The following is a 12,990-nucleotide window of genomic DNA, read 5'->3' on the forward strand; positions in this document are numbered from 1 at the left end:
GCTTAAAAAGGTGAAAAGATAGAGTCCCGATCCAACTAGGACTCTGAAATTTTGAGAAATCCAGATGAAAGAAATAATCTAGAAGCGACACCACCTAGATGGGTCTCATCCGAGAATTGAGATCAGTTAAAATTGAGTTTAAAATGAATCCAAATCATTTCTTAAGAAAAATATTTTGAAATATAAGATCTTGGGGGTTAACAAATGGCAAAATATCAATTAAAACCCCAGGTTTTGAAATTGATTTCGAAAGAAAAGTTTTAAAATTCGAATCTGTATTGAAAGATTTTGAAAGGCTAGAGTGCTGGATCTCGAGAATGAGATGCAATGCCATGCAATGCAATGAAATTACATGCAATGACATACAATGATACGAGATGATATGAAATGAGATGCAAAAGACAAACCCTAGATGAGAGATTTGAAGTCTCGGACCCCTAGCGGAAACAAAGATTTGAACATTTCTGTTCGGAAGTAAAAATTGATGATTGAAATTGAGCCATAATGAAAATTATCTTTTGGAATATTTGAATTTGGGGCAAAATTCGGGCTCTTAATAGCTCTGGCAACCAATAGATTCCCTGAAGGATTTAGAGAGTGGGTCCCAGTTGCAAAAGGAAAGGGTTTGTGAGCGAAGGTGAAAAATTTGAGGTGTTTACACCATACCATTGATAATTTAATGAATTTGGCACCTTTAAGCTCAAACCCAGCATATTCAAAGCCAGCAGATCCCAGTGCGCAGTCAATGAGTCTGGTTTGACCCCGACCCAAATCATACCAAACCCTTTAGGGTTAGACTGTTAGTGTTTGGTGATAAAAATGTAGCTTCGATTAGAATCCGAGTGGGAGTCAGGTATGGTTTGTGAAATTTTATACCAAACCCGGTTTCGATCCCAGGTGCAACTAAGATCCATGATTTAAAGTATTATTTTATAGGCTATGGACCAGGATTGGTTCATGCAATCCTTATAAGACCCAGGTATGGTTTTCCTTATGGTGGAACTGATTAGACCCGAGTCGAGACCCAGTACCCACACCTTAAAGTCAGATCTAGGTCTGATCCCATCTGGGTTTGAACCAGATCCGATCCGTTCACACCCCAGCTTGTTAAAGAAACGAGCAATGAATTCGAGTCCGGGTTTGGTTCACGAGTCTAAACCTGGATCTCGAACATGCCTCAAACCAAGTGGACCCGTTTTCCAGACCCGATTTGCTTTCTTCACTTTCTAAAATTACTAAAAAGCCCTTGAAGGGGTTTCCCTCCTTCGCTCCACCGTCTTCATCATTTGTTCCTTCCTTCCTTCCAGAGAGAGAGAGAGAGAGAGAAAGATGTTGAGGAGGGTGTTAGCCTCTCAAGTGAGGAGGAGTCTCTCCTCCTTCTCCTCGTCCACCGACGTTGATTCGCTCCTCGGATCCCTCGAAGGAGATTCCGCTTCTGTTGCCGTGAGTGCGCTCCTCCTGCGATCCCTCAAAGAACACTACTTCGAAGTCTCCAAAATGAGCCCTCCTCCGGTAAGCTAAACAGAAGAAATTTTCTTTTCAGTCTCTCATGTTTGGTTTCGATTCATGGTTACCATCGTCGAAATTAGCGCAAATATGTAATCGCTGGCTCTAAACATTGAAGATAAATTGATGGTTTGATGTGCTTCTTTTAGGTTATTTGATTCTGTTCAAATCTTGTTTTATTATTTTTTGTGTTTAAGTCCGTTCAATTATGATTAATTAGCTTTTGAGATTCAAAAACATTGAAATTTCGATTGCCCAACTGCTTTTGAGGCTGATTTGGTTAGTTGGTGTTAATGAATCAGCGAGTTCAGTGTTATTTGGAAAGGAAGAGTGTAGATTTTGACAAATTTGTTACTGGAAAGCAATATGATTTTGGTTTTGTGATTTGTTCGATGGCAGAAAGTAAACCCCCCTGCACCATACTCTATAGTGAAGGGTGCATTGGATAACAACGGGCCTGTTCTAAGGAGGACCTATGAACAGGAAGAGATTGGCATCTCGGTGATGCGTTTGGCGAACTTGGTCCCCGAAGATGCGCAGGAAGAAGTGGATAGAGATGATATAAACCAATTGTTCTTGCACGTAGACATTGAGAAACCCGGGCACGAAAAGGTGTTGCATTTTCTCTGCGGTCTGTACCCGGACGCAATGAGCATTCAGGCTGTTTCGGTCAGGAAAAAAGAGAAGCTACCCACTGCCCATGCTTTTTCCATACCTTTATGTTATCAGGGCCCGAGTTTCCAGTATGTTTCACATTTACCTATGTTTCATTTGCTTGATCGATTTAATTGTTGACAACTGAAACCATCCTAGAGCCCAAAAATTTAGCTTCTTATTATTCAGAAATCGGCTCTATTTTTTTACATGACTTGTCGCATTTACTTTTACCATTAAGTCTTATAATTTAAATGATGGTTGTATATTCCCAATCTCATCTGATCGACGGTCTATGGTTTATCCATCTCCTTTATTCTTTGAATAGTCTTGTTGTTTGTTTCATGTAGGCATTGAGATCTACCTTGAGACCTAATGTGAACCATGTGTCTGTCTGCTATTCACGCAGTTGTTGGTGCCAGATAAACAGAATCTGATTACAAAAGCTTTATGTCCCATGAATTTGGTCAGAATTAGGTCTGAACCATGATTAAAATGGTGATATGACTAGCCGTAATCTTCTCATAAAGCAATATTTCTGGTCACTTTTGCTTTGTAGTTTAATCATGAGCAAGTCCTGGAGAGGAAAATAGGATATAAATGTTGAAGTGAATTTCCATGTAAAACTGTGTAACATGCTCATTTGTTATATAAAAGTTATGAGCAATGATGCTAAAAAGGTGATAACTAAATATCCAGACATGTTAGAGAGTATGAGGAGGAAACCTGAAGTGGCAACCTTGCACACTTATCTATATTAACATGTAGGGTGTTGTGGATAACTCTCACTGTTGAGGATTCTTGTAGGGCCCACATTTCACTTGTTGGGTGAAACATAGAAAAAAATTGAAATAGTGTCAGAGTTGTATTGATTTTACAACAGCTGGACTATTTTAGCTCATTCTGACATATTAGGGTGTGTGGGTTGGTAATATGATTTCTTGGAAATTGCGGGCATTGCAGTACCTTACAATTCTTATGTCTCAAATTTCTATGAACCCTCATTAATGAGAATTTTTTCCCACTATTTTCCTTATCCAAATGTGCCTGCAATCTATGTCACACAGACACTTCACTTAACATGGGTATCCTGTAATGACATGGCACGACACAAGACACACCATGACACTTCATGACAGAATCAACACAGTGTCCATGACTTTATCTATTTTCTTGATCTTGATTGCCTGTTTTATGTTTAATTGTGTATTTTCTTTTGAAAATTGTCATTGATTCTATTACATTTAACTTTCAACTCGGATTTATTGTTATAATGATTTAGAATTGTTGTTAAGCATTTTCACTTAAGATGATATTCATGTTCTATTGCTCTAGATTATTGTCACGAAATAGCGTGAAACCCAAGATGCTCCAAAAAGATTAAACTAAATCTTATTTAGGTAAATGAAATCCAAATGCCATATCACAATGCATTCGGATATGAACAAGACAAAACAAAAGTAGAATACAAGAGTTTGATAATAAATAATCTCATTAATAAGAAATATAAAATACATTGAACGTCACTACAAAATACACTCATACACACACCTAAACTACCCATCACTCTCTCACTTACAAATGCACACACCACCCATATTTATAGAAGAAGAAGAGAAATGAGAGAAAGAGAGAGTAAAGATAGAAGAGAGAGGGCTCTCTAGCCGTTGGACTGGTTCCAACGGCTAGATTGACTAGCCGTTGGACTAGCTCCCAACAGCTAGTCAAAGTCAACTTTAGTTGACTAAAATAATATTATATAGATAAATATTATAAAGATATTATATATATACATACATATACACATACATGTATATATTACATATACAAAGAATATGTACAAAAGATACATTTATCTTAACAATTATGTACATATATAAAATGTATGGCTGTGTCCCCATGTCCTACTTCTACAAAACGCTGGTGTTGTACCAAGCGCATTCTTGTCATGCCTCATACACATGTCCATGTCTATATGACAGCCATAATTTAGTAATACATTGGTCTGTCTTGATGAAATCTTTTCAAAGAGAATCTGATCGAGTAACAAAATAACAGTACCCACTTTTGTCAAATGTTGAAAAAGAAAAAAAAAACAATCTCAAATATTCAAAAAGAAAAGACAACTTTAATATACCTTTTGGAGGACGTCTTATAGATCTAAGGGTGATTTCTTCCATAAAGATAAGGTATGAGTCAAGTGACCTACCAGTAATCAGGCCTAATGACAGAGAGTTGAAATCCTGTAAAAAGAAAGAATCTAGAATCTTTGGTAGATTTATGTATGTGTAAGCCAATAAAGTAAGAAGACAAGGGGAATTCTATCAGTAAGTAAAAATTACATTGTTGTAATAAAAGCCATGTTGGTTTCTAAAGAGATGAAGAGAATATAAACGGACTAGGAATTGGGGATTGAAATCATGAGTCAACAAAGATGTATGTCATGTCAATTCTTTAGCATAAGCTTATTTTTGGCACAACCTGAATTTAAACATGTTGCTATTTTTTATCATTTTTTTGCAGCAAAAGTGAAAAGTATATGAAATAGTAAACATGAGTTTAGTGCTTACGGGAGTGTATGTATATATTAAAGGGAGGAGAATGAGAGATGGGATTTCTAGATTTGCTTGAGATCTTGTAAAATATGACCACTTTCATGATATTCTAGTGTTTTCTTCATCCAATGATACTTTTGAAGTAGCAGTTAATCTTTGGAGCAAGAAAGGTGTAATAACCTCAATTTTTGTAATTTATTTATTTAAATTTATTTGAAAATAACGAGTACTTTTCTAAATTTGGGCCTCGGATCCGTTACCGGATCCATAAAAGAATGCGTAAATAACCCACCATGGGGTATTAAAACTATACTTATAATATTTAAATAAATAATTAATAGTATAAAAAAAAACCAAGTATTTAAGGTTGGATCCGTGTTTGGACCCAAATGGATCCAACATGTGGATCTAAGATCCATAAAGTGGTCTTTATATCCATATCTATAATAAAACTAATAATAATAATAATAATAAGAAGAAATAAATAAAATTTAATTTTTTTTTATTTATCCGAGGATCCACAGTTGGATCCATTCGGATCCAACTGGTGGATCCATATAGTTTGGGGGTCGGGTTACGGGGCTCGGGTCCGGACCCGAGCCGCGCCCCTGTGTAAGCCCTTTTAAAGAAAGGGGCAACCCGATAAGGGGCAGGGGGGGGGGGGGTTACGCAGGCGTAACCGAAACCCCGCGCCTCTCGGCAAGAAGGGGGGGGGTTTCAGCGATAAAAGGGAGGTGGAAGAGGGGGTCTCACCCTCTTCCCTCGTCTCTCTCTCTTTCCCTCTCTCTCGTGTGGGCGTGCAGTAGAGGGCTGAAGGTCGCCGGAAGGCTGCAGCCACCAGCAGCCACCGCAGGCTACAACAACCCTCTTCTCCTGTCCTCTTCCCTTGGGTGCGACAACCACCGACACTAGCCCTAGCTGCAGTTCCCAGCCAACAAGGCCATCAACGACTTCTTTTTCTCACGGCAGCAACCTAATACCGGATAGAGGTACGGGTTTCTCCTTTGATTTGAATAGGAAAAGGGAGCATAGATTCGTATTCTATGCAATATTCTAGTAAAGCCAAGGAGAAGGGGGTGAAATTTGTATAGTTGTTTTAATATCCATGACAAGCAGCCGACCTAGTGTGTTAACATTTTAAATGATTTGTCAACAAGATTTAATGCTAGAATTAAGTTAGAAATCATGTTTTCTTTTTGGATTCATATAGAATGGTGTATTAAAATGCATGTTTGGCTTATTCTTATGTGAAATCGTGACTTCAAAATCTGCATACCATGTCCTGCTGATGGGTATTCTAGCACCCGATTTCGGATTTCGGCTTTGTTGAGCATAATATCCCAAGAGCACGATTTCGGCCATAGGTGTCTTGCTGTGTATGCATATTTAAGTTGCTCACATACATCTCAACATTCGTTTATATCAATACTCTGATATTGCTATTGTAAGAAAAGAAGAAGAAGAGGGAAACAGTGTGTTATGTCACGGTAAGTCTAGTACGAGAGCTATTATGTGTGCATGTTCAGATTACTGTTAAACCAGGATTTTCTTTTAGAGTTTTTCTTTTTGTCATATTAGAAGAACATGTATGTGGTGCAGATGGGGCCTGCCAGGGGTCGGTTGGCAGGGTCATCCTGATTCCAGCGAGTGGGCTCGGTTGGGCTGTTTTCTGTTTTTAAAAAAGAAAAAAAGAAATTTTTTTTATATATATATATATATATATATATATATATATATATATATATAAACCTTAGATGCTTCTAAAATGTAGTCCATATCTGCTATTTGCATAGGCAGGCGTTAATAGTTTTCTCTAAAGAGATTGTTGTAAGAATACCAAAACTTGTTAGGTTTAGAGGATGCTTTTGACATTAATGATTTAAGTCCTCCTACGTATGTATACTCAGGTTTAATCACCCAGTTGATTTTTTTTCAGTAATCGCACCTGTTTATAAGGTGATAAAACACATGGTCATGCAAAGCTTATTAGGTATACCCTACGTAATTAGTGGAATAGAAACGTTTATGGGTGTCGTCATGATTTAGCTAGTTATGTAGCTGTTTTCTGTTTACCATGGTATAAGTTGTTTCTAATGCTTTAACTGAATGTTTCATGTTAAGTTAAAGTTTTAGTATAAGATTGGCTTGTTATGCATGAGTTTGCATGGAATTAATGTGTTTATATGTAGAACATTGCATGAGTGTTCATGTAATTGAAAGCATGCATATGGCATGAGTAGATGCATAAGATGAAATCATGCATGACATGAGTACCTGTATTGAGAAAAAGCGTGTATTTACTGTGGGTGTGTGGATTATGCTTATGAAATTATTGGTTCATGACACAAGTGTTAATTCCAATACATGTTATAAATGAAGGGTTTTGGGTATAAACCTTCTCTCTATATGTTTATGTTTAAGTTAAATAATGCTTTTGGGCACGTGCACTATTACCAGAATACTCGCATGTGTGATTAAAGTGCAGGCTGTGCAAAAGAATTACATTTAACATGAATATGTGAACTCATACGCATGCATGAGGATATTGTTGTTTAAGGCACATTTATATATTAATGTACATGATCGTGCATGAAAAGGGATGTGAAATGAATGCATATGGGCATATGATTTATGATTCTTGCTTGTGAATGCATTGATGGTCAAATGGATCATCAGGAGGCTGGGTGAGCCTCGAGAACCAGTTGTTCTCTGTTTTAGTTATTTTGATGTATTGCAACAAATCAAATGTGATATTATTGTTTTACCGCACTGTTCTATGTTGTCACGGGCTGTGGACCCGTGAAAAGCTTAACATGCTGATGTGCAAACTTATGTTATTAATTCTGCATGTAAATTTGCAAATGTAAGAGAGATGAATTAATAACCAGATAAAAGAAAATAAAGAACAGTGTAATTCACTTTCTCCTTGATGTCCCTGCTTTGGCGTGGGAATCTTGGATGTTGCGGTTTGGGGAAAACCGTGAGGATTTAAAAACTCCGTGTGCGTTGTTGCCCCTGAACCTGATATTGAGGTTCTTCTCCTAGCCACGGTTTTAGGGAGAGTCCGCCACTATTCCTGGGGGTGGTGTGATTTGACACAACTGTTGTTGTTTGGTATACCAATAAAGTGGCGCCAATGGATGCTGTTTTTCATGGTGTCCTCGACTTTGGATGCTGCTTTCCAAGGTTCCGATGGATGGTGCTGTTTCCTGATATCGGTCGAGGGCTAAGTGTGGAACCCGGTAATAAAATACAAATTGGGTGTTAAGCTACCTCGGGAACCCTACTTGACCTCGGGGACTGTATCCGTTTGGTGTATCCGCGGGCAATGATAAATTAAAAAGAGTAACTTAAAGATTGTGTGCATTTAATATGCCATGCATATGGAAAGAGAGGATCTTAAATGAAAGATAATAAGGGTTCATGCATCACACATAAATCATGCATATTCTTGCTATGCATTAGTTCATGCCTGTTTACCTATTCACTTGGTTGATCTCTTTTGCATTCAAATGCCCTTATTGATTAAATTATAATCACTGTTACTTACTTAGTGTTCCCTCATGCTTAATGTTTATTTTATTTTGCATGAATGGTTAATTGCCTTATAATTTGGTTATAATTGTATCATTTTAAAATATTACATGAATCTTATTTATGTTCTTTTTCTTATTTGATTCATTAGGGAAACCTGTACGCAAAATTCTTCAAATTTCTGACATTTTCATTTTATTGGTTTTTCCCAGACACAGGTGATCAGTGAAATTGACTCGCTTCTGAGGGGATACGAGGGTCACAATTGCTTCAGATTGCTTCACTTACGGATAGAGTGACTCTACTTTTGTTTCTTCTAGTTCTTTTTATTTCCTGCAAGATGTTATTTCACTATTGACATTGAGTATGAGACTCTTATTGATTCATTAATAAAATAGTTTAGTTGGTTGGTTATGAATGATAAATGTAAGTTTGTTTGTGGTGTGTGGTTATCCAACTGAAATTGGAACTGTAGGGACCCAAGGTCTCTGGGAAGTTTTCTGCAACTCTTAGAAAAAACAAATTCCGCATTTTTCAAAGGTAGGAGTTGGGGTCATTACAGGTTTGGTATCAGAGCCACCACAAAGACTTACACTTTTATCATCTTTTTGTGTTAAATTTCTAAATTTTGGTATATGAGCCCTGTCCTGAAGCGTCGACAAGTGTGACTCGTCCTCCAGAGCAGTCTTCTTCACTGGTATGGCTATTTAATACTTTTACTTAAAGTATGTGGATTTTGTGTGATTGATTGAAATTATAGTTTAGTATTCCTTGTTGTGAATTTAATAGTCTTGGTGTGATTTCATGAACGATTATTGTTCGGGATAAATCCTAAGGGAGTAGGATTGATACAGAGTCTAAATTTTTAAGAAAGGATGTGCGTTGTAGATGTCGCATTATACCCGCAGAGGTGCTTCGTCCTCTACTGCTGCTCCCGCGAACTGGCAGGAACAGAGAGACTTTATGATGGAAGCCATTCACACCCTAACCGAGACCATGACAACTCAGACGGCTCAAACAGCACAGGCGATGCAAGCGGCTCAGGCTATGCAGGCGGCGCAAGCGGCACAGGCTGCCCAGGCAGCTGCGCAGGCAGCCGCACAAGTAGCAGCTCGTGACCCTCCTATCATTATTGCTCCAAACGCGGGTGGCGTTTCCTTCGAAAGTTTTCTGAAGTTGGATCCGCCAACTTTTTCAGGAAAGGCAGACCCAGAGGCAACGGAGAACTGGGTTGAGGAGTTGGAGCGGGCGTTCGACGTCCTGTCTGTTCTTGAGGACAGAAAGACATCTTTTGGCACGTACCGACTGAATGACGATGCCAAGAAGTGGTGGGACACCCTGCGAAGGGTAAAGTACGCCGATTGGGACGAGATCCCCTGGGAGATGTTCAGAGAGGAGTTTCTGGACACGTATTTCCCCACATACGCTGAGGAACAGATGCAACGAGAGTTCCTTGATTTGACTCAGGGAACCATGAGTCTGGTAGATTACACTACCAAGTTTCGAAACCTCGAGAGGTACTGTCCGAACCTCTTCAAGAATGAGAAGGCAAGGGCGTCGAAGTTCGTGCACGGACTAAAGGATGGATTACGAGCTCGCGTATTGTCAGGTCGGCCTCCTACCTTGGCCGATGCGATCGAGTCAGCCACGGTTCTGACCAAGGACTGGGAGAGGTCTAGGAATGTATCACAAAAAGGAGGCACAAATGAAGGGGATGCTTCAGGCGGAAAGAGGAAGGACCCACCGATAGGCGGAAAGGCTCAGGGTGGCAGTATGAGTATGCGGGTGTTTTCTACACTCTCAATGATAATATTTTTTTTCCTATGTTTGGAGCTATTTGTGTTTGAGGTATCGCGGTTGGCAACTCTGGTGTCGATGATGCACGAACCATTGCCAAGAGACTGTTCCAAACACTTGTGTTTATCATGATAGGCCAATTCTATGTTGAAATTTGGAACCAAGCAGTGTTAAAAAATTGACAACCATGTGATTTTTATTGCACAAAATTGGCAAACTAGTTTATTTAAATTTGTATAAATGCTGTCTTTTCCTTCATATATTTGACTTGATTGTCAGATAATGACTTATCCACCTCTATGTCATTTTCCTTGATAAGCTCTAATGTGCTTCATTTTTTCTTTGTTGTGGTTTCTTTGCCTTTGTCTTCAATCACAAACTAGATGGATGGAGTGAAAACATCTATTACAACACGATTTCTGTTATTGGTCTTAATTTTAGTTCCAGCTCCATTCTTTTTTAACATTGTTCTCTTGGTAGCCGTCTATGGAGTGAAGGTGATGACGGAGGAGAATTATGGGGGAAGATGGATCTGCTAGAAGGGAAATGGAGGTCGGGTATGGAGAAGAGGGAATTGGGTGAGAGGAAGGGAAATTCTCAATTGAGATGAACTCAAATGAGCCAATTCTCAAGCCAAGAGGCAAGAGCCAAATCTACTCTAAAATTAGAGAGGCCAAAGCGAGAGAATTCTCATTCAAGTAGGAAGATCACGAGTGAAATCAAAACTTGTGCCTATTTGTAGACCCCATAGGCCAGATACCCCTCACTAATACACATGTTCCTCCTACACCCTCCATTGGTCTTGGACCCAAAAGTACAATGTGTGAGAGGATCCATATACAAAAGAGACTTTCTCCAAGTATACCCATGGTTCAATACACTTTTATTTGGGTCTTGGATCCAATACATGCCATGAGAGGACCCAAAATACAATTCAAGCTGTCACATAGGTGCGGGTGCAGATGCAGCGATATGGCACTTTCAAAAAACGTGGGTGTAGGGGTGCGTGTATATATATATATATATATATCAGACCTAGTTCTGGTTTGTCTCAAGTTTGAATCAGATTTTGGTCAAAGTGTACTACGTCTAATTTGAATCAGACCTGGGTTGAATAGGACCAGGTCTGCTTCAGACCTGAGTCAAAACAGACCTAGGTCTGATTCAGACCTGGGTCAGTTTTGACTCGGGTCCGAATCAGATCTGGGTCATCTTTTCTGGGCCCAGGTCTGATTCGGACTGTCAGACTTGGGTGGTCAAACCAGACCTAGGTTTGAATCAGACCTGGGTCGAGTAGGCCCAGGTCTCCTTCAGACCTAACTCGATACAGGCCCAGGTCTGATCACACTTAGGTCAAGCTCAGACCCAGGTCTGGATCCAGACCTGGGCGACCTCGACACTTGGCCCTGAAAGGCCAGGTGTTGAGAGAGAGAGAGAGAGAGAGAGAGAGAGAGAGAGAGAGAGAGAGAGAGAGAGAGAGTCTTACCGAAGGAGGAGGTGGTGGCTCGATGGCAACGGCGATGATGGTGGTGGCTTGGTGTCTCGGCGATGGCATCATTGTGAGAAGGGGAAGTGAAGAAAGGGGGGGGGATTCGTGAATTAAGCCCTCTCCCTTTTACAGTTTTTTACTCTTAATATGTGGACCAAAATGGATTCGGTCAGAGTTGACTGAGTCCATTTTGGGTCAAAATGAGCCTGGGTGTGGTTAACCACACCTGGACTCGTGTTGACCGCACAGGATGCGGTGAGACCCACTTCCCGCCGCACCCACACCCGCACCCTCGTCAACGCGGGTGTCCCCCTTAGCTGAATTCCTGTGACAGAATTCAAGAATACACCTATTACAAGTGGAACTGATCCAATACAAAAGTATGCTATCAAATCCCACCCTCTTCAAATTTGCCTTGTCCTTGAGGCAATGCATGTGAATATGGCTGGTTCTCTTCCTCTTAGCTCACTTTTTGTTTTCTTCCATCTCTTTGCATGAAGATGTGGATCATAGTCTTAATTCCCATGAGAGTACACTATACCCCAATCTCCATTACATTAAGAAAGAAATTACTACTACATTACATTTTATTTCCCAAGATCCCTAATTAATACTGGCCACAAGATTACAAAATGCAAGTGGCTTGAATTTCTTTTCCAGGAAAAGCCATGATAAGCATGAGAAAACATTTGTTCATCACTCCATGGTGACAATCCTCGAAAATCGTGGGAATAGGCTGGGTTGTTGCTTTATGGAGTCCTCTTTTTATGTCCATTCATTTCCCACTTCTTGATGCCCTTGATAGCTTATTGGGACACATGTAACATGTGTAGTTCCTTAGAAATGGAAGGCTTGGGCAATTGTGTTTGCTTGGGTTCTTCACGAATGGCTTGAATCCCAACCTCTTGGTTTTTCATGTGGAACTTCATTTTCATGTCTTTGAAATTCCAAGATACATCTCCAAGATCTTGGAGCCATTCCTAGCACCACATTAGTCCCTTTCATTGGAATCACATATAGGGTAACTTCAAATTGGTTACCTTGAATGTCAAGGCTCACGTTTTTGCATACTCCTTCAGGTTGGAGGTTCCCTCCATTATCCACCATAACTTCAAATTGTGCTTGGGGCTGCACTTTAAGTTCCACCATTTGGGTTGTGGTGAGGCATATGAAGTTATCAGTTGGGTGGAATCGATAGGCACAATGATGATGTGGTTGTTGATTTGGCCAGCTACTTTCATAGTGTGTAGAGAGGTCATACCGGTTGTGTCTTGTATTCCGGATACCCTTTACATACATCCTCCTCTCTCTAACTCTCTTCACTATCCTCATTATCATTTACAATGTATATTTGGAGGGTTTTACACTTACACTTCATCACAATGATAACATAAACTCCTTTTGCGTCTTTCTTCCATTTGCCTAATTGACAACTTTACATTGACTTTGACATTC

General features: G+C 39.6%; 1 protein-coding gene across 1 annotated transcript in view; it reads left to right on the plus strand.

Annotated features, from left to right (window-relative positions):
* The first annotated feature begins 1,308 nt into the window (after window positions 1-1,308).
* LOC149821154 (Mitochondrial glycoprotein family protein) overlaps window positions 1,309-12,990 on the plus strand; it is a 47,315-nt gene continuing 35,633 nt past the window's right edge. Inside the window, exons 1-2 of the mRNA XM_089982629.1 lie at window positions 1,309-1,512; window positions 1,906-2,249. Of these exons, the coding sequence (XP_089838755.1) occupies window positions 1,330-1,512; window positions 1,906-2,249 (527 nt within the window). The 5' untranslated portion in view covers window positions 1,309-1,329. The remainder of the gene's footprint in view (window positions 1,513-1,905; window positions 2,250-12,990) is intronic.

This window comes from Nuphar pumila, chromosome 12 (genome assembly GCF_984573655.1).
Source record: "Nuphar pumila chromosome 12, dmNupPumi1.hap1.1, whole genome shotgun sequence".
Taxonomy (NCBI): domain Eukaryota; kingdom Viridiplantae; phylum Streptophyta; class Magnoliopsida; order Nymphaeales; family Nymphaeaceae; genus Nuphar; species Nuphar pumila.